Source organism: Mastomys coucha, unplaced genomic scaffold, assembly GCF_008632895.1.
Source record: "Mastomys coucha isolate ucsf_1 unplaced genomic scaffold, UCSF_Mcou_1 pScaffold11, whole genome shotgun sequence".
Lineage (NCBI taxonomy): Eukaryota > Metazoa > Chordata > Mammalia > Rodentia > Muridae > Mastomys > Mastomys coucha.
This window is the reverse complement of record NW_022196893.1, coordinates 14,879,432-14,900,286: the sequence shown is the minus strand read 5'-3', so window position 1 is coordinate 14,900,286 and position 20,855 is coordinate 14,879,432. Positions and strand designations below refer to the sequence as shown.

The 20,855-nt window shown below is 51.8% G+C and overlaps 1 protein-coding gene across 2 annotated transcripts in view; it reads left to right on the top strand.

Annotated features, from left to right (window-relative positions):
- Sult4a1 (sulfotransferase family 4A member 1) overlaps positions 1-14,812 on the top strand; it is a 28,054-nt gene extending 13,242 nt beyond the window's left edge. The window contains exons 4-8 of one of the 2 annotated variants that reach the window (XM_031351304.1): positions 89-215; positions 4,169-4,263; positions 10,262-10,400; positions 11,759-11,887; positions 13,383-14,812. In XM_031351304.1, the coding sequence (XP_031207164.1) occupies positions 89-215; positions 4,169-4,263; positions 10,262-10,400; positions 11,759-11,859 (462 nt within the window). In that variant the 3' untranslated portion in view covers positions 11,860-11,887; positions 13,383-14,812. The remainder of the gene's footprint in view (positions 1-88; positions 216-4,168; positions 4,264-10,261; positions 10,401-11,758; positions 11,888-13,382) is intronic. The other variant, XM_031351295.1, reaches the window with a different exon arrangement.
- Positions 14,813-20,855: the final 6,043 nt, after the last annotated feature.

The window sequence follows — 20,855 nt, the reverse complement described above, 5'->3', positions numbered from 1 at the left end:
GTGCCTGGCTAAAGCATTGCAGCCTGTGGGCCAGAGCCCATCCGTGTCTGGAGTGAGCAATGGTAACCTGTCTTTCTGCTACGCACAGGTCATCTACATGGCTCGCAACCCCAAGGACCTGGTGGTATCTTACTATCAATTCCACCGCTCATTGCGGACCATGAGCTACCGAGGCACCTTCCAGGAGTTCTGTCGGAGGTTCATGAACGACAAATGTAAGTGCCACAGGGTGTGTGTGCTCTACCCTATAACTACCAGCCAGTTCTGGGGCTTCCTGGGAAGCCCTGCCTGGAGTGGTACCTCACCGGATGCTGCGCAGATGGGGGCGTGAGTTATCGCCAAGTGGAGGAGGTGCCGAGGCTGGGGAGCTGTGGAGCTTAGCGTCGGTGCAGATCCTGGGACTTCCGAGTCCTGCTCCCCACCACACTGGGGGTTCTCTAGTTACACATCTGTCCTTCCTGCCTGGGTTCTTAGTGAGGTGAGAATGACAACTGTGAACTCAGAGGCCCAGGTCTCTGTGCTGTGAATGGGGTAGAGACCAGCGTGAAGGCTGCCACTGGGTGTGAGACATCACATGGGCTGGACTTCGGGATCTGGCAGTGATGCCGAGCAGAGAGTTTGGCATGTCTACTTCCTGTTGGCTCCTTTCTGCCTGGGGTAGACATAGCAGGGCCTTTCCACCCCACCCGATCTCACTCATCTTCTAGGAAATCAGGGATCATGGGAGGAAGCAGCCCCATCCTCATCTTCACCCTGTACACCATCTTCCTCCTTGGAACCCCACTGTATCAATTCCTCCTTGGCTGTGTTTCCACCCCCCACCCCCGGTCCCCCCAACACCCCTGTGGGTCTTGCAGCTGGCAAGGAGCAGTGTGGTATGCACCCAGTCGTGAGGAAGAGGTTACATCACAGGTTCATTAGTCCACACTGAGACTGTTCTCTTCCTGAGTCTGAAGCCATGTTAACTGCTCAATGTGGCTCATGGCGGGGCTGGGATGGGGGGTGGGGCGGTGTTCCTGCAGGGAGGTCATGAGTCACGGTGAGAACAGAGTGCGTGACAGTGAAGCAGCAAGTGCTGTAGGCCACAGGGCAAGCCCCCAGGAGCCAGCTACCCAGGCTGTGGTGCAGATACCTATAGAGTGAGCTGCGGCAAGCGCACTGGGCTGCCTGCGATTGGAAACCCACGGTGGCCCAGAAGGTCTGTTAAACATGGCTTCAGCCCTACCCTATTCCCATGTGTGGTGGGAAACTGCAGCACCTATTCCCTAGGGTCCCTGAGCCTGCCATAGGCTCCCACCCAGCTTCTTTCCTGGGGTGTCCCATGCAGTTTCCCAGGGGTCTGAACAGCCTCCTCCTGGCTCACAGCATGGTCCCTTCCAATCCTAGTGCCCATTCTGGCCTCTTAAGTGCGTAGGAATAGCACCATCATGACAGCAGGAGTTTGCCACCGTCAGCTTCTGTACTCTCAGCCAGCCGTGTTGAACTCTCCCTGTTCACAGTGCAGAGCCCCGGGTTCAAGGCTCTGCACTCTGACCTGTATCCTGTTCAAAGCATCTGACTTGGGTGCTCGCTTCCCCAAGCTCCACTCTTAGCCTCAGTGACCACGACATGCCGATCTTTCTTCTCAAAAGAAAGTGGCAGCCAAGGGAAGGAACATCAAAACAACCTTCTTTCCTGGCCAGGACGGTGGCACGGGCGCACCATCCCAGCCGCTCAGGGCCTAAGGCAGGAGCTGTGCAGGCTCAAGGCCAGCCTGAGCTACAGAGTGAGGTCAAGGGTGGCCTGGTCAACTTAATGAGACCTTGTCTCAGAATGAAAGGTAACGAGAAGGCTGGGGAGGCAGGCACGCTTGCCTAGCATGGCAGGCCCTGAGTTTGATGCCCCCGGTACAGGACAGAGTAGAGGATGGAGCAGGCACCGTGAGGACAGAGTACTGTCCTGGGAGGCGCCGTGAGGCAGATCTGCATGAGCATGTTGGTAGCCTGAGACTCCAGAGCTGGGGATAAGAGATGTCCAGGTCAAGTGGCATGCCTGTAGAACCTTTGGGCAGGGTCAGTGGTGTAGTATGGTGCACTCTCTGGACAGCTTTCCTATGGCAGAAGCACATGGCAGACGGTCTGTGGACAGGGTCACTTCGCAGATGCTGTGCTGGCGGTGGTCTGTGGACAGACACTGACCTGTGCTGTGTGGGAAGTACTCCAAAGCTGGCCTCTTCTTAGGTGGGGGCTGTGTTGAGCTGTAACATCCTGTAGGCTCTGGGCAAGTGGCTCCATCATCTCTGCAATAGTGAGGTGTGGAGAGAAGCAGAGAGTCATGACCGGGCCCCTTCTCTGGGGGCTCAGCTCCCACTAGCATGCGTGTATCGCCTTCCTCTGTGGCCCGAAGTGCAGAGGCAGTGGGGTGTTCCTGATCTCCTTGGTAGCAGTTAGCATGCCTTGCTTGGTTCATGGTCCTGGCTGGCCTTTCTTAGGCAGCTTCTTGTCACCAGTGGGGTCCAGGCCATCTGGAAATCCTGTACCTTCTATGGGAATGGGGAGAGTTTCCCCGTCTTTACTAGGCTGCTTGCCTTCCTTCTGTGTTGCGGGAAAACGAAACAGCAAGTTCCCGCTACACACTGCTACTCTCTAGTTCCTATCTCGTGGAGACTCTCTGACTCAGAGCTCCAAAATCTCTCCACCCAGCTTGCTAAGTTCCTACTAGCGGATCTTTACCATGCCAGCCCTATGCTTCAAACCCCCCAAGGTCTTTGTGGTGCACATCAGGTAAACCCACACTTTGCTGTCTCTCTTGAACCCAGATGAGCCACCGCGTGAAGGAAAATGCAGCACAGACTTAGTTCAGAAACAATGGTAACTCAATCTCTGGGTGCAGCAACTAAAATCCTAATCTTGTAAACCTTATTAAATCTAAATCCTCCGGGAAACATCAGTAATGACATCTTGTCCTCATGCTGTCCCTGTCCAAAAGGACCCTCTCTCTCCTGCTTCCTTTCTTCCCCTATCCAACCTGGAAGTCCTGCCCACTCACCCAGTGATTGGCTCCTTTATTCATTAGAGGATGGTTCACCAGAAGTCACCTGAGTACGAGACCTATTCCTCATTTGTAGCCCCTCCCAGGAGAGTGGAATTAGCATCCACATTCAAGCAACACCAGGACTATCCACAACACTCCTGCCCCAGCAGCACCTCATCTGCTTGGACTGAGCATCCAGACCAGAGTCCAGGCTCCCATGGCAGTTGTCCCCTTGTGACCTGGCTTGCCACCGCCCTTTCCTGAGACTCAGCTCTGTAAAATGAATAGATTTGTAGGAGTTTGCAGAGGTCAAACAGATGTGTCTGAGTGGGGTGTTCTAAGTTGTGTCTGACTGGGTTATACCTGTGCAGGTCCACTGGGCCCTAGAACAACTCTTTACCAGGGAACTTGCAGTTGGCCCTGAGGATGGAGCCCCATCCATGCCTCTGCATCTTACTGCTGCTCAGCAGGGTTCAGGTACCACTTCTGTATAGTATCTCACAGATCCCTCCTCTGGGGTCCCCCATTGGCAGCATGGCACGAAGACCATCACAGGGCTGCACAGTTCGGCCAAAGAGATGGGAGCACACTGGCACTTGCCACTAGGAATGCTGTGATATAGCTTGCAGACTTGACGGAGTCCTCTTCTACCTACCAGATGCCTAGCCCAGACCTGAGGTGCTCTGGCGAGGCAAGGCCACGCTGTGGCACATGTTACCTGTGTGACAGCACAGGGGGTTCCCACCTCTCTTTAATTGTAGGTTTCTCTGAGAGTGCCTGGAGTCAACCAGAAGTCATGGGGCGTGGCTTTGTTCAGGAACTATCTTAGAGCATTACACACCCCAGCCTACTCCACCTACCTTTTTGTTCTGATCCCTTTGAACAGTTTTCTCTCATTGGCACTAGCGTTTGCACCATGTCCTCTTATCTTCAGAGTGCCTCCTGCCATGTCAGGTCTTCAGGGCATCTGTACTCGGGCTGGGAACGGGTGAAGAGCACTGACAAGAGCAGGAGGGATGAGGGCCTTTAATGGTTTCTTCCTTCTAGTGCCCTGTAAAGTTTCCTTCCTAGCAGCTGGGCAGGAGCCAGGCATCCTGTGGGGGCAAGAACACTTGCACAGTTCCTTCCTAACTGTCCCCCTTTTCTGTTTCCACAGTGGGATATGGCTCCTGGTTTGAGCACGTTCAGGAATTCTGGGAACATCGAATGGATGCAAATGTGCTTTTCCTCAAGTATGAAGACATGCACAGGGTGAGTAGTTGGGGGTACGTACTCTGTCCACCGAACCGAGAGGAGCTGTCCACGGTTCTGGAGCTGTCCGCGGTGCTAGGGCTTCTGAGGCCAGCACCAAGTGGAGGCAAAAACGGAGAGATCCGCACAATTCCTTCCACGCCCAGGGATGCATGTAGGCTTACATCCCTGGTCCAGCACATGGCCTCTGTTGGGACAGGATGGTTTCCAGTGATGTCATGGGAAATCCTGATTCTTGGCTTTACTGTCTTAGCAACAGAAGCAGGACTTTGGCCATTCCCATTGGCTGTCTCAGTACCATCGCCTTGGTGACTGTGTGAAGCAGTAGGCTGGGGTAGTTGAATCCCTTTGCCTTCCGCATCAGCTTTTGGGATGCTGTGACCTTGTGTGTTGGCCTGTGGTGCCCCGTCCCTGTCTCTCCTTGGTGATCAGGGAAGGAGGTTATTATTGGTTAGTGTGGATGTGAAGTCTTATTCTGTGTGGGTCCTGCTGAGTATGGCTGTGGAGATGGGGAGCACTTGGTGTGGGAGCATTTTGGATGTCTTGATAGCTGCATATTCTCTCTCTCTCTCTCTCTCTCTCTCTCTCTCTCTGGAAGCAGAGTCTCTCTATGTAGTCCTGGCTGTTGTGAAACTAATTCTGTAGAACAGTCTGGCCTCAGATTCAGAGATCTGCCTGCTTCCACCTCCCGAGAGCTGGAATTAAAGGTGTGTGTGCTACCATCTCCCAGTGATTTCTTTCAGGCCAACCCTCTCGGTATCTTACCCTTATCTTCACTTCACTGCAAACCCTTCCCCTCCGGTCTCAGGCCTCTGTCAACCTGGCCCCACCACTCCCAAGCTGCCCTGTCACGGTCTGCAGTGATTCCTTACTTTGTTACAGCAGGTGATGGTTATGGGTTCCTGTAACCCAGCCTTCTAATGACATGACCCCTCCCTTCCTCATTTGGCTGCCATTTGGATCATCTCCCATGATCCCCTTCTCTCAGGTTTATTTTATGTTTTTTTGCCTGCATGTATGTATGTGCTGGTGCCCGAAGAAGTCAGAAGAAGGTATTGGATCTGGAGTTAGGAATGAATGGTTGTGAGCTACTGTGTGTATGATGGAAATCAAACGTGGTTCCTCTGCAAGAGCACCAAGTGCTTTTAACTGCTGAGCTGCCTCTCCAGCCCCACATCCTGCATCTCTTGCTGTTTTTCCATCACCTGACTGCAGATGCTCACACAGGGCTCAGCCTTGACCTTGTTTCGCATCTTCTGTTCACTTCCTGTGGTCTCATTCCTTTGCCAGGTTTGGAGCTCTGCTGCTACTGTGCACACAGCTGGCTCTGGGTGTCCCAAGACACACATCTGTGTAGCTGTCCCAGGTAGACTGAGGACTTGATGTACATCCAGACACTGTCCCTCCTCTCAGTTCATGGCAGGTCGCCGGGGTTGCCCCGGCGGAATTCTCTATTTGTCTCAATGTCTCCTTCATACTGTGCATCTGTGTCCCAAGCTCATTGGCTCTGTGCCTAAATGCTCACACTTACACAACCAGTTGTGCCCAGGTCTGCCTGTCTTTCTGTCCATGCCTGCATCCCTCCATCCTGTTACTGAGCTATAATCTGAGCCTTTACTCTTGGCTTCCTCCCTGGCCTATCTACCAAGTTTTTTCATCACAGGGGCTGTGCCTACTAAAAATTCACCATCGTTTATCTTGTCACAGCCCATGTGGCCGTGGGTGATCGTCCCAATTCCTGGATACCTTACACCTCCCCCTGCCCCCGACTGCCTTGTTATCACTTGAACCTGTTCCCCAGCTTCTGCTTCAGGTCTGTGCATTTGCTCTTGCCATCCAGATTGTTCTTCAGATATCTACATGGGTTGTCCTCTCACCTCTGTCTCCTCTGCTCCTAGGCCACCTCATCAGCAGGCCCCTCCATCTTGTGTGTGTGTTCATGTGTTCAAATCAATAGCTGATGGGTTTCAGGCTCTTAGCCACTGCTTTCAGAGTGAGAGAGTGACCCGCAGGGTGGAGACACCTACCCCCTTTTCCACAGGAAGACTGAGGTGCTGAGAGTCAAAAGCATGTGCATGCCTCTTGCTGGAAAAGGCTAAGTGTACACAGGCCATGGCTGTAGAAAGCTGGGCTCAAGTGTCCTCTTGAGGTTCTGAACCAGGGCCGACCAGGGCCAAGCCATGCTGTCCACTGTGTCTTGGAGGGATGGGATAGTTAATGGGAGAAGCTGGAACAGAGGTTGGAGAGACTGGGGGTATGTTAGAGCATGACAACCTGTGTGGACTTACACATGACCTTGGAAATCTAATTGGGAAGTGTTGAAGGCACCGGGTGGAGGTAAGGGGCTCTTGAAGGGACCTGGGTGATGATGGCTCCTGAGCACCGGCTGGATAGAGGTTGTGGTGATGTGGTGTCCACAGTATCTTCTAATAGGCCATCCTGGATATCCCTTCTGTAGTTACTCTAGGTTGGGCTTATGCACTGGGGGCCCTTGAGTACCAGAAAGCATGTCATGGGGGAAGTAGAGGGAAAGCTTGTGCCATGGGGTTTGCCCACCCAGGGGTGCTGACCACCTGGTGGGACCCAGCCATCCTGCAGTGGACACCAGGCCAACAGCCTTGCTAATTCTGCTGGTGGCTGAGAATCCCAAGATAGTGAGGCCTGACCTGTAACCCCACAGCCAAGGGAAGACTCCTGGTGGTCTGGATGCCCAAATGAACCACAGAGAACCACAGGGGGATGGCTGTATTTCAGAGGATTCTGTGCCTCGTCTGTCTGTGATTTGTTGATTCTGACTCTCGGGTGAGGTGGGGGCGTGCTTCAGGGGTCAGTTACCCCCATGGAGAGCAGGAAACCAAGAGAGGCCAGAGGTTGGGGATTCCTTTCAAAGGCTCACCCCTAATAACTGCTTCTTCCAGCCAGGCCAGGACTCCTAAGGATTCTACTGTCTCCACAAACAGTACCCCAAGCTTGGGGCCAAGGATCAGCTCCTGGACTTATATGGGACATTTTAGTTAGACACATGACTACTGTCTGATTTTTAAAAATCATTTTATTATGCATATGTATGTGGGTTTATTCACATGAGTGCAGGTGCCCACAGAAGTCAGAAGAAGGCATCAGATCCCCCTGAATCTAGAGTCACAGGCAGTTGTGAACTGTCATACATGGGTACTAGGACCAGAACTCCAGTTCCGTGAAGAGAAATGTGTGTGCTTGATGGTTGAACCATCTCTCCATTCTTTGCGTCCTGCCTTTTGGGGTGCACCAGCATCACCCCAAAGGTGTAGCAAATAACAGGAGCTCCTTGAAGGGAGATACTCACCTCTAACCACTCACTGAAGTCTGTTGCTTTAGTGTCTAATCAGCATTGCTGATTTTTCCAGAAACCTCACCCATAACCACTGAGCTCTTTTGATAGAGACTAGGGGGCTAAGATTACTTTGTTTGAGACAGGTTTTTTCTGGGCAGCTCTAGGTGTTTTGTAACTCACTCTTTAGACCAGGCTGGCCCCAAACTCAGCCTCTGCCTCTGGAGTGTGGGAGATTAAAGGCATGCATCACCATGCACTGCCTGAGATTATATTTTCTTTCTTATTTTAAACATTTTATCTTTATGTATATGAGTGTTTTGACTGCATGTGGGTCTGTGTATCACATGGACACAGTGCCCACAGAGGCCAAAAGAGAGTTTTGACTGGAGTTATACAGGCAGCTGTGATTTACCATATGGGTGCTGGGAATTGAACTGCAAGCTCTCTTAACCACTGAGCCATCCCTCCATCTCCTACAACCACTCATCTTACTGTAGAAAACTAGCCATGAGGAAGCATCCGCAGTTTCCAGTTGTGGAATAGGTGGGCATGTTTTTTGTCTTGGTGTTAATAGGCAGAGCACATGGATCTACTCTGTGTGTGTGTGTACATGTGAGTGTGTTCATGTTAACAAATGGAGGTGTGGGCATTGCACTGTGCATTTGGAGGCTACGTGACACGATCAGGTCCTCTCTTGCCATCTTTTGTTTGAGACAGGGCCTCTTGTTCTCTGTGGTGCACACCAGACTGGCTTGCCAGTGACCTTGCTGGGATTCGCCTCTCTGCCTCCAGCCTCTCCATAGGAGCGCCAGCATTGCATCTGCATGCATCTGAATTCAGCTTTAACCAGATTCCGGGGATCCAAACTCAGGTCTTCACACTTGCATAACAAATGCTTTCCTCTCTAGGCAATCCCCCAGCCTCCCCACCTCTAGCTTAGCCACCTCACTGCTGGCAGTCCTGTCTTGGTGGCCTGTGCCAAGATGCCCCAATTAAGGTCTCCTTTCATCCCCACAGTCAACCTGAGAGGTAGGTCTGTCACTAGTGAGGTTCCCCTGATGATGACAGGTGGCTGACCAGCACTCCTGCCCCGAGTGTGGATGGACATCTCAGATGAGTAAGGCATACAGTTAAGTTTGGCCTGGCGACTATCCAGCATTTTCTTTAACATGTGTGCAGATGCAGAATCATGGATGCCAAGCTTGCCTGGAGCCGTCCCGCAGAGCACCTTAGCTATCCGGCTATCTGCTGTAGCCCTTTCCTTGGGTGGTGTCGTCCAAGGGCTGGTTTTATTTCTCTCTCGTTCTTTTTCCTTTGAAATGCCGGGGTCAGTAGATGCGGGTTCTTCTTATATTTATTACTTTGTGTTTGCTCTGATGCCTGTTGTCCACGTAGCCCATTGTGCTATTCCTGTGTGAGAACTTTGGGGGTGGGTGGCGCTATGTGCCTCCCTGCTCCTAGGAGTCAGAGAAGAGAGGAGTGGGAACATGAGGATCGAAGCTGCTGGGTGGGCGCTGCAGGAATCCAGCACCAGACACTTCCACCACAGCCTGTTGAAGTTAAAAACAAGTCACTTAATCGGTGTGTGCCATGACCTTGTACAGCGTTAGGGACTGACCTAACTGGCGTGATGGGGAATGAAGGAATGACAGACAGACAGACAGACAGACAGACAAATAGACAGACAGACAGACAGACAGACAGACAATCTGGGGTCAGGTGGGAGGTACACTCCAATGGTGCTGCACAGCCACTTGGAAACTCACTGGGTTTATTGTATACAGCCGAACAACCAGACAGGCTTAGCTAATCTTAGTAGGGGGTCTCTGTAGGGATGCAGACATAAACATCCTGGAGGAGGGAAGGAGGAGGAAGAAGGGCATGTCAGCATCCTCACATGCACCCGGGGAAGGCTTTGCAGTTTTGTGGGTCTGAGGCATGGGGCTCCTTGGCACATCTGTGCTCATGTTAGCATACTTCCTCTACTCCACACGCCACCATGTCTAACTGGGACCTGCCTGAGGTTCAGGTGCCGATTCTCTTCTAGAGAGGAAGTGATCTCCAGCATTTTCGTAATGTTTGAACAAGGTAGTTGCCAGTGAGTGGGCTTTTGGGGACTTGGGAGTGACAGCTCAGGGACCCCAGTGGGAATAGGAGGTTCCTCGGGATTTCCCAGGGAGAGCATGGTTGCTGTAGGGAGATGTGGTGTGCCTGCTCCGGCTGTATTCTGGACCTCAGTTGTGGCATTGTGGGGCCCCTAAGTTTGTCCAGCGTGCAACTTTGTAGGACTGATTTTACTCTGTCTACTTTCCTGTAGGTAAGGTGGCTGGGGCATGAGCCACCAGGGGGCACCTGTGGGTGCAGAGGATTCCAGAAACTGAGTGGCAGCTAGATCTTGCCAGTGATAGGATATTCTTGATTGCTGTTTATAAATAAGCCACAGCTCTCAAAACTTCTTACATGTACCACCTCTACCTCCCTCCTCTTCCCAGAGTCATGGGTTCAAATCCCAGACTTGCAGGTTTCCAGTTGAGGGGCCCAATCAGCATCTTACCCTCCTGGCTGATTTCCACACTGGTTGCCTGAGCTCTGAGGAAGAAAGCCATGTGTACAGCCCCTGGCTCAGCTCTGTGTCCTGGATGCTGCCTCTGAAGGGTTTCTCTGCTCCCTCTTCTTGTCTTCCAGGACCTGGTGACCATGGTGGAGCAGCTGGCCAGATTCCTGGGTGTGTCCTGTGATAAGGCCCAGCTGGAGTCCTTGATCGAGCACTGTCACCAGCTGGTGGATCAGTGCTGTAATGCCGAGGCCCTGCCTGTGGGCCGGGGTATGTGTCTCCTCCCTCCTCCCTGCTCGGAACCTTCTGGATTAATTTCTCTCTGGGTAGCAGCACTTGCTGTCTGGCCAGTGCCTGTTGAGGGCATGGTGCTCCAGGAACAGGACATGCTCTGCCTGACTGCATACACATACGTGGTGCTACAGTTCAAAGGGGCAGCAGCTGCTGGGGCTGGCTCAGGCTCTGTACACGGTGTGTTTACACAGAGCCATTCCCAAAGAGGAGACCTAAGGCAAGGCTGTTGGTGCCAAGGTGTTTTGCAATATAGGGCATGTTACTGACTTAGCAGCCTTCCTTCTGGTGGCTGTGAGTCGTGATCTGGGATGGATTGGAAGATGGAGCTCATGTGAGGAGATGCCTTCTTCCCTTCCCAACCCAGAGGATGCTGATCGGGGGTGGGGGGAGGGGGTGCTTTGGGTTTGAGTGACATACGTGACAAAATGGCCAAGACTAAGGGCAGCTAAGCGTGGATAGTCAGAGCCCGATGTAGGTGGGACACATACATGGTAGCAGGGACAGCTGGTGGGCAGGTAGACTTTGGGGGTGATATTCCAGACAGGAGTCCTCCCAGGGCCACTGAGTCAGATTCCCAGCTCTTTAGGGCATGTGTTAGCTGCTGCCAGGTGGGGCAGCTTAGGTACTGAAATCCTGGGATGTCTCAGAGCAGTGGCCATTTTCACAAGTCCACTCTAGGTAAGTGTCTTGGGTTGAGCCAGCTGTCAGCAGTGTGAACTGGGCATTTCTAGAGGGTGAGAAGCTATGAATGGAGATCTTAGGATTTTGGGTGGTGCCCGAGGTGGAAAGAGAAGCTGGGCTTCTGATTGCAGCCTGGCTGCCTCAAGGTATGTATCTTTATTTGTCCTGGAACAGCTATGGCTTCTAGGCGTTCCTCGAAGTTCCAGCTGCTAGGGGCCACAGGCAGTTGCCAGGGGCCACAGGCAATTGCTAGAGGTCACTGGCAGTTGCCAGAGTCACAGGCAGTTGCTAGGGTCCAAAGATGGTCAATAGGGGTCAAGCGCACTGGGCCTTGCTGGAGAAGGTTGAACTCTGCACCTCCAGAAAGCAGCTTACCAAACCACATCCCTTGTCCTGTGGCTACATCTTCACAAGCATTTATTATTTTATTTGCCATTCTTTGGTTTTGCTTTCATCATATTTTGTTAACCCCTTCTGGGACCGCCTCCTCTGCCCCCTGTGCCCCCCCCCCCGTTTGCAAGTGGTGAGTGTGTGGTTTGTGTATAACTCACCAGGCCACATGTGCTCCACGCACTCCTTCAGACGTGTCTGCTCTGTCGCCGTCTGCCTTGGTTTTGCTTTATTTTCAGTTCTGTGGTTTTGTTTTCTTTTAGCACATTGCCTCTTTACTCAGAAGATCGCCTTGAGGTGGCGAGGATGCAGGGGCTCGGGGAGCCGGCTGCATTGCTTAAATTTGGTTCATGTCACAGCATAAATTGTCTTGATTCCAAATCCTACACCAGGTGGGTGACTCCTCTGACAAGCTCTCAGCTGGGAAAAAAAAATAATCATGGAGAAATATATTTATAGTGTGGTTGGTCTAGAAGCTTCTAATTTGGTCCCTTTGGTATCGTTAGAGGGTGACAAGAAGAATTTTATTTTACTTTTCCAACACCGACAGATGATGTCTCATTAGCAAAGAGAGAGTCCTGGTGTGTCAGTTGTTTTAGCTCAGCTACTGAAGGGCTGTGGCTGCAGACCTGAAGTCCTGCTGGGACAAATTCGATGCAGGGCTATCAGTTAGAGATGGCAGAATTCTGGCTTTAGAGATGCCCGCCCCTCCCCCAAATCCCACTTGTATAAAAGCACAAAGCCAGCCCACAAAGTGTTCACCACTCCCGTTTGGAATATAAACTCCTAATCTCACACACACACACACACACACACACACACACACACTTTGTTGTAATCACAAATCACACACACACAGGCACGCGCACACACACACATATATACACACACACCTTTGTTGCAATCACACACACATAAGCACACACACACACATACATACACACACCTTGTTGTAATCACACACACAGGCACGCACACACACACATATATACACACACACACCTTTGTTGCAATCTCTCACACACACACACACACACCTTGTTGCAATCACACACACACATAAGCACACACACACATACATACACATACACACACATACATACACATACACACACCTTGTTGCAATCACACACACAGGCACACACAATACACCTTGTTGCAATCACACACACACATACACACACACACACACACACACACACACACACACATGCGCGCGCACACACACACTCCCCTACCCACCCACCCCTCACCCCCAGCTCCAGGCAGCCCAGGCTTTGGAGAGACTCACTCTTTCTTTGAGTGACACACTTTGTAGCCAGCCTGGAAAGCCAACTCATGTCATGGGTATTTCATTCATTTGAGCCCTCCCCAACTTATTTTTAAATCCGGCTCCTAGCAATCTCCACCCTTGATGCTTTCATGAGAGCTTCCTGTTGGCCCTTGGGATGAATTTTTTTTTTTTTTTTTTTTTTTTACTTTTGCAAATTCTCTAGAGGCAACCGATACACCAACAGCAGTTGGTCAAGCACTCCTCAGAGCATGAACTCAGCCCACAGTACTTCCTCTCTGGCAGGTTCATGGCAGGGACACCTGCTGTGGAAGGCTCTGGGAGCTAACCTGGAGCAAGAAGTGAAGTCCTTCTCAGATCACAGGTGCAGATCTGTGTGGTGCCTGGGGTGTGGCTGACAGAGGAGACAGAAGGAAAGCTCCCCCAGACTGAGGCACTTGGTTCCGTTGAGTCTCACCACAAGCAAGACTGGTCTAGCTTAGGTGGTCCATCCCACTTGGCGGGCCAAGTACACAGAGGGGTCTAGCTATTCCTGAGGTTGCCTTTTGTTCCGAAACTGGTAGATACAGTGATCTCTGCTCTGGTCTGTGTTGCAGGAAGAGTCGGGCTGTGGAAGGATATCTTCACTGTCTCCATGAACGAGAAGTTTGACCTAGTGTATAAACAGAAGATGGGGAAGTGTGACCTCACGTTTGACTTTTATTTATAATACCGGAATCCGCGAACTTGCATGCTCACGGTCCCCAGACGCTCTACTAGCTAAAAGTCCTGTTTGCGTTCCTTTATTCCTTGCTGGACACACTTCCAGAAGCTGCTTGGAAACAGCAGGGGGCGAGCCTGGCGGAGAGAACCAAGGTGTGAGAGGATGCTGTCTGCAGCAGCCACCTGGCCTGTAGCATTTGAGTCTCCACGTGGTGGCCATACCACACGCACGGGCAGCACAAATGTCTGCCCCGCACCCCGTGTTATTCACCGTATTTTATAGCGCTTTTCACTGAAAACCGACATAAATATCTGTCAGCCAGATGCAAGTCCATTTCCAAGGGGGAGCAGGAGTGAGCTGTGCCGGGATGCTAGAAAGCTCTCAGGGGTCACTGTAATTTTTGTAGTCTTTTCCCTAGGCACAGCCATCCCACCTTGTTCCGAGATGGGTTGGGGGAGCTGGAGAGGCGGGTGTAGCCTGTGGAGTGCAGTCTTCTGGAACCATCCTGATACCAAGCCAGACCTGTCCCAGGCCGTTTTCAGAAACACCTCTAAGAACACAGCTCTCTGAGCCCCAGTACAGAAGAGCCCAAGGAATGTTCCAGCAGGGAAGCTGGCCCGAGGCTATGGGTGGCACCTGGAGGCATTGGTGGTGTGCGAAGAGTCCCCACAGACACCAGACTGCACCAGGAATTAGTATCTTTCACAGCCTTCACTTGCTCCCCAAGGCAGCGACTGACACACTCCTACTGGCAAGAGATACGACACAGCATGGTTCTAAAGTCCCACGTCGCTGTCATGTCTGCTCCACCCGTGCCAAGTCTCTCACCCAGGAGACCCAGTCTGCAGGTCGACTGTCCTCCGTGCAGATAGGATTGGCAAGCCCACCTGTGTGAGTGTCTGAGGGGAGCCATGGTCCTGTGTGCTATCCACCCCCAACACCTATGGGCTCCAATTTGACCAGATGAGCGGCGGACCAGGAGATGGCCGCTTGTGGGAACCAGCTTGTTCTGTTACCAGGTCGGGAAGAGTCGGACGTGATAGTGGGAGGCTCTGTCTGTGGGAGGGGCCTGCAGTAGGCTGTCTCTTAGGCAGGTCTGGTTGTAGTGGCGTTACATCTGTCCAGAGAGAAGCTTGTGAGGATCTGGTGCATGGTTCTCTGGGGTGGGCCTGGCAGCACCTTTCCTGTGTGTCTGGGGAGGAAGGCTGCTTTCTGTGAAATTTTCTTTCTATTTTTCTATTTTTTAGTACTGTACGGATGTTCTGGAACCACACACGGTACTCTGTGCTTGCTTGCATCTTTAATAAAAGACACCTCCCCTGTTTTCGTGTGCTTTGTCTGTGTGCTGGGTGGAGAAGGGTCCCTTGAATGACCTTTGAACTCCTGGAAGTGAAAGGAAGTATGAGAGATTCCGGTGTCCCTGTGGATCTCTTCTACATCTGCAGACTGCCCGTCTCTGGCTCCAGCTCAGGGCACGGTGTGATGGAGACTGATCAAGTCCTTCGTGCCCATCTACTGCAGCCCTATGGGAGTGAAGTCTGGGTACCATTTCCTCTGAAGAGAAGGAGAGCCTGGGGTGAATGCAAACTCTGCATGGTCATCTTTGTGTCCTCCATGCTGTCCCTAGAAGGTCTGCCCTTATGTCATTTCCAAACTGGACACAGCCTAGGGAGCCCAGAGGAAGCAGGGTGATGGAGTCCTTCGCCGGCCTTCCCTATAATCCCTCAGCTTATGCAGGGGTCTCAGTGCTGCTGTGATGCTGTACTAGCCAGCAAGAAGACCCAGCCTCCCAGAGCTTTAGTTCCAGTCAGGGATGAGTCAAGGAGACGTCATCGTAGGGTTAGCTCAGGATCAGGAGCAATGTCATGGGGCCATTGAGATGAGGATAGCTCAGTGGGTAGAACCCGTGCTGTACCAAAAAAGACTGGCGTTCAGCTCCTCAGCAGTATGTGAATGCAGCCACCTGCAATCCCAACACTTGGGAGGTAGAAACGGGATTCACAGGATAAGCTAGACCAGCCTGTATTGGTGAGCTTTAGGCTGAGTGAGAGACTGTCTTAATTTATAGTGCAGGAAGCAAGCAAAAAGAACACTTGCTGTCAGCCATCTGCCCCCACGTGTACACATGCACCTACATGCATATGCACGTAAACATGTATGCTCACCCCCCCCCCCCCCCCCCACACACACACCCCACACCTCCCAAAAGGCAGATGTTGCAGCCAGTAAGTTCACACGGAGGACTTGGGCTTAGGAGACTGTGGGAGAGCAGGGCCGGCAAGCTCCTGGGCATGTCCTGTTCAGGGGCTATATGGTGGTTAGCCAGGCATCGGCTTACAGAGTGTCCCCTAGAACATGAGAACTTGGGGAAGCCCCGGAGGTTTAATCAGGAGGATGCTACCTTGGTAGTATTTTCTAGGGCTCCCTGGCTGCTGAGAAGTTTCCTGTGAGGGTGAGGGCTCCGCATCCCAGCTGTACCACTCAGGCTAGAGGGTAAGGGCAGGGCCTGGGTCTTAGAGGTTCCTTGTATCTTGTGTGGATTTGGAGAAGGGCTGTGCTGGTGTAGGGACATTGAGCTGGGCTGTGGTAGGGAGCAGAACAAGCAGAGAAAGGTGGAGTCACAGCCTAGTATTTATAGAAGGACCCTCCTTATGTCCCCCTGGGGTAGGGCCCCGAGTGCAGGTCAGGGGTTGCCTGACTTGGGTTCACAGAAGAAAACTCGAGAAAGTCTTGGGGAGCAGCAGAGGTGTCGGTTCTCCCTTAAGAACTGGAAGTTCAGGTGGCTGCAGCTCTCCTGATGGGGAGTCCTGAGCTCCCCTACTCTGCCTCACCAGTTTGGTTGGTGTTGGGGGGGTGTCTCTCTGCACCTAAGAGGCTTCCACACTTTGTAGTCAGACACTCAGGCATCATCTCGCTCAGGCTGTGCAATAGCCTGGAAAACCAGCAGGAGGTGGGGGCCACTTTGGAAGCTGAATAAAATAACACAAAACTTTTCCCAAGCTGGCCCTGTGTTACTTGACTGTAAACCCATCAGTGGGGAGGCTGAGGCAGGAAGTTCATGAATTCAATGCCAGACTGAGACTCTCCAAAATCCAAAACAAACAATCAACTAAAACGTAAAAAAAAAAAAAAAAAAAAAAAAAAAAAAAAAAAACCACCCTTACTAGCAGGTCCTGCCCATCCCCAAATTGCAGGCCAGCCAGTGCCACCTGGTGGCTGCAGTGGGATTGTTATCTTGCCTTTAGTTTGTGGTTTCGTTCACACCCAAGAGGGGAATTGAGTGGGAAGGACACTACCACCCTACGTGGGCACAGACACCACTAAGAGCAGGCCCTATCCTGAGAACTTCCTGGGGACAGTTTTTACCCACCTTCTTGTTTGTTGATAGTGGGGGAGGTTGTGTGGCTCCCACACAGCTGGTCCTCTGTGTAGGTAGCCAGCCCTGCCTTGCTTAGAGCTTGGTATCTCCTTCTGAGAATGTCATCCACCATTGTACACTGCATTTGCATGTTTTAGGACAGGGTGGCATCTCAGTCTGGGAATAGCCATAGAATGACCCCTGACCTTAGCAGCTGAGTGCTCCCATGATCTCAACACCTCAACTCACCTTAGTCCTTTGCATCCCCTGGCAGGCGATGTCCCCATACAGCCTGAACAACCCTTAGCATCCTCATCTCTCTCCTGTGAGCTTCCCAGCCCTGCACCTCCACCAAGGCAGCATCCCTGCACTGGATTGGTTCCTCTGCACTTCCACCCGGGCTTGCCTCCTAACACTTGCACCTCCTGGCACTCCCCCTTTCTCTGTGGACACAGCTGCCCTGGCAGCAGGGATGTGCTGCCCAACCAGCAGCTGATGAATGAATATCATCACATCTCAGAGCCCAGAATCTTCTGTATGCTACTGCTGTTGAGCTGGTAGAGGCTGAAGTTCCTAACTCAGGCCCAGGATGAATGAGCTCCTGGCCTTCTCAATGACCAAGGAAGAACCTCCTATCCCTGTAGGTGGAGCCTGTGAGTCACCACAAGGAGTCTGTGCCTGGAGGCTCCTCTTCCCAAGTCCCCACCCAGAACTCAGTGCCTTGCAGCCACTCACTGTCCTTCCTGGGGCATTTCACCTGCCTCCCGCCCTTCCCCTGCATGTCATTAGCTGAGCACCTGCTGTGGACAGTTGTGGCTATTCAACTCTCGAGATCTTTGCTCACTTCTAATCCCATTCTCTGTTCTTCTAGGGCAATGGTTCTCAACCTCCCTAATGCTGCGATCCTTTAATACAGTTCCTCATCTTGTGGTGACCCCCAGTCATACGATTATTTTGTTGCTATGGTTATGAGTTGTAATGTACATATTTTTGAAGATAGAGGTTTGTCAAAGGAATGGTGGCCCACAGGTTGAGAACCACTGCTCAAGATGCTCGCTGCTCTGCCTGCCAAAAGCCAGGCTCTAGCAGGCCAGGCAGATGAGAGGAGCCGCAGGGGGCAGCAGAGCCAGCACCTTGATGGCTCAGAACTAGCAACCTTGGGAAGGGTAGAGATACTGCTGGGTGTAAGCAACAAGCAGGAGCAGGGTCTGGAAACAGGGGTGGCCTGCCAGGGAATGGTACAGCCTAGGGGAACAAGGGATGTTATTTCCTTACCTGGAGTCCCCCAGCCCCTCCAACACTCTTGGGACCACAAGGAGAGACCTTTCATCTCTGACAAGGGGTCACAATGTGCAGCCCTGGGAGCCTCCTGTGACTTTGGCACAGCTGTCTGGAGAGGGTAGCGGAGCCTGAGGACTGCAACTGCTGTCCAGTGGGGATGGGGCCAGCAGGAGACAGCCAGTCCCAGGAACATCTGCCACACAGTGTGGCCATAGTCATGGTCTCCGAGGCATGCTGGTCCTCTGCCAGCTCCTCATATCAGAGGACAATCAGGCTCATGCTTGGTGTTGACTCTGAGTGTGAGCTGCAGCCCTGCAGCTCTGAATCCCGCCTCAGAAGGGAGCCTCCTGCTGCCACGGGAGGGAGCTCGAGTTCTATTAACATTGGTTCTTGAGAAAACAGAAGATGTTAAATTGTTACTGATAGGCAACCAGGAGGCTGGAGCAAGTGGGGCCGGAGCAAGCAGGACGGGGTGGGGGGGGGGCGGGGGGAGAAAGGCAATCAAGAAATAGATCTTACGGTTTTAAAAATTACTATTATTATTTGTATGTGGATGTGCATGCACCTGTGCACATGTATACATGTGTTTGCACGAATGAATGTGAGGGCAAGAAGTTCATGTTGGGTGTCTTTTTCAGTTCTTCTCTACCTTGTTCTCTTGGGACAGGTCTCATAGAGCCTGGAGCTCACTAATTCAGTTGGGCTAGCTGGCCATGAGCCTCTGAGAGTCAACTATTTCCACTTCTGCACTTGGCTTTTTTTTTTTTTTCTTTTTTTTAAATATTGGCTCTGGGTGCTCAAGCTTGTGCAGCACACACTGTATTTACTGAGCCATCTCCCTAGCCCCCACCATCTTGTATTTTTTGAAGCCACTATCTTTATCTTGATGTGTGGTGTTGGGTAACAGCTGTGAGGAAGTTAAAAAGACCTCATGGCAGGTCATCTCTGTGGAGGCACACATCCCCTTGGTTCTGTGTATGTCCTTCGGAATCACTGGTGAATGGCTACAGCCATTTGGCTATTGTTCCTACACACTCTCCTCTCACAGTCAGCTGTAGTGTCCAAAGAGGGAGGAAGCTCTTCTACTGGGGACTTGCTGGCTGTGTCTCATTCTTCTTTGCCAGGGTTTCAGTCCAATGGTACAGAGCATGAAGGCTTTGAGCTTACTTTCGGTGGACACTTCATTTCCTGTAACATAGCTAGAACACGGTGAACCCCTCTTTTGAAAGCTTCAGGAGGCCAGGGCTCAATATCTCTTACTTTCCCTTGGCGTTAAGAATGTTTGGTGTTGGGCTCGAGTGATGGTTCAGTGGTTAAAACCACTGACTGCTCTTCCAGAGGTCCTGAGTTCAACCCCCAGCAACCACACAATGGCTCACAACCATCTGTAATGGGATCTGATGCCCTCTTCTGGTACAGGGAACTCATATAAGTAAAAACAAATAAATAATATTTTAAAAAAGAATGTTTGGTGAGTGACTGGAGAGAGACCCAGAGGTTAAAGGCACTTAAGCCTCTTAACAGAGGATCCCAGCTCAGTTACCAGGTGGCTCACAACTGCCTGTAACTCCAGTTCCAGGGGATCTGGTGCCCTCTTCCAGCTTCTGCAGGCACACAACCATACAGAAATAAAACCAAAATGAATTAAATGGCCACTGGCTCAGTCCACTGCTCATGGGATATAGCTTGGCAGGGTCCCCCAGCAGTGTCCTGCCACCAGCGTCCCTCACCCTGAACGTGCATTATTTTTTGCTGTGGGCTCCTCTGCACTTCACATTGGCCTCCCTCTCTTATCCTGTTGGAAACATTTCCTGCTTCTCTGTTTGGAATTGGGGATGGAATCCAAGGTCTTCAAAGGCTGAACAGGCATCCTCTCAGCCACACGCATCCCCTCTAAGGGCTGCTAGTCCAAGTCCCCCAGCCCCACCTTAAATCAGTCTTAAGAATGAGTCTTGTCTTGCTGAGTAGGTCCCTCCCCAAAACACACCGTTTTACCTGCAGATGTTAACACCGGGCAAATGAGGCTGACAGGCTGGTGACTGTCACTGTCCTGGGTCCCGACCATACCTGGAACTGTTACAGAGGGAGAAAAAGTCAGGAGACTGCCTTAGCCTGAGCTTGGGCAAGCGCAGGACCTGATCCTGATGTGGCTACAGGTGTCTGTCCATTGAGGGGAACTTGCCAGGACTTAGGGCCCCGAATTTGATAAAGGGGAGAATTTTCTATAACTCGACACTGTTTTCTGTTTCTTAACTGGTCTCCCGTTTCCTTCCCGAAATGGATGTTTTCAGCCCGGAGGAGACCGGAAGTGGAGCGGAGGCCTTATTCATCACTCTTCCAGCCCGCTCCGTGTAGCATTCCTTCCCTATCAGGTAATCAATAGATGCTTGTTAGCTAACTAAAGGCAAATTAGATGCTAAACAGCACTAATTACAAGCTGTTGCAAGATCCCGGTTCTTAGCAAAGAGAACGGCTGGTGATTGCCGGGGTTTGTTGCTGCCCAGGTGGATGAGTCTTGAAATTGCTCTTCTCTAACTGCAGGTTCCGGAGGGGGCCCGGCCTCCTAAGAGAACTGCAGCGAGGGGTGGGGGCTGGGGGGGGTGAAGGATTCATGAAATTCGAAATCCCAGTGCATTTCATTGTGTGGTCTTGCTCAGGAGCAAGATAAGAGGATTTTGCTTCCTGTTTCCGTGAAAGGATATAGCCAGCAACTATTAAGTGGGGGGG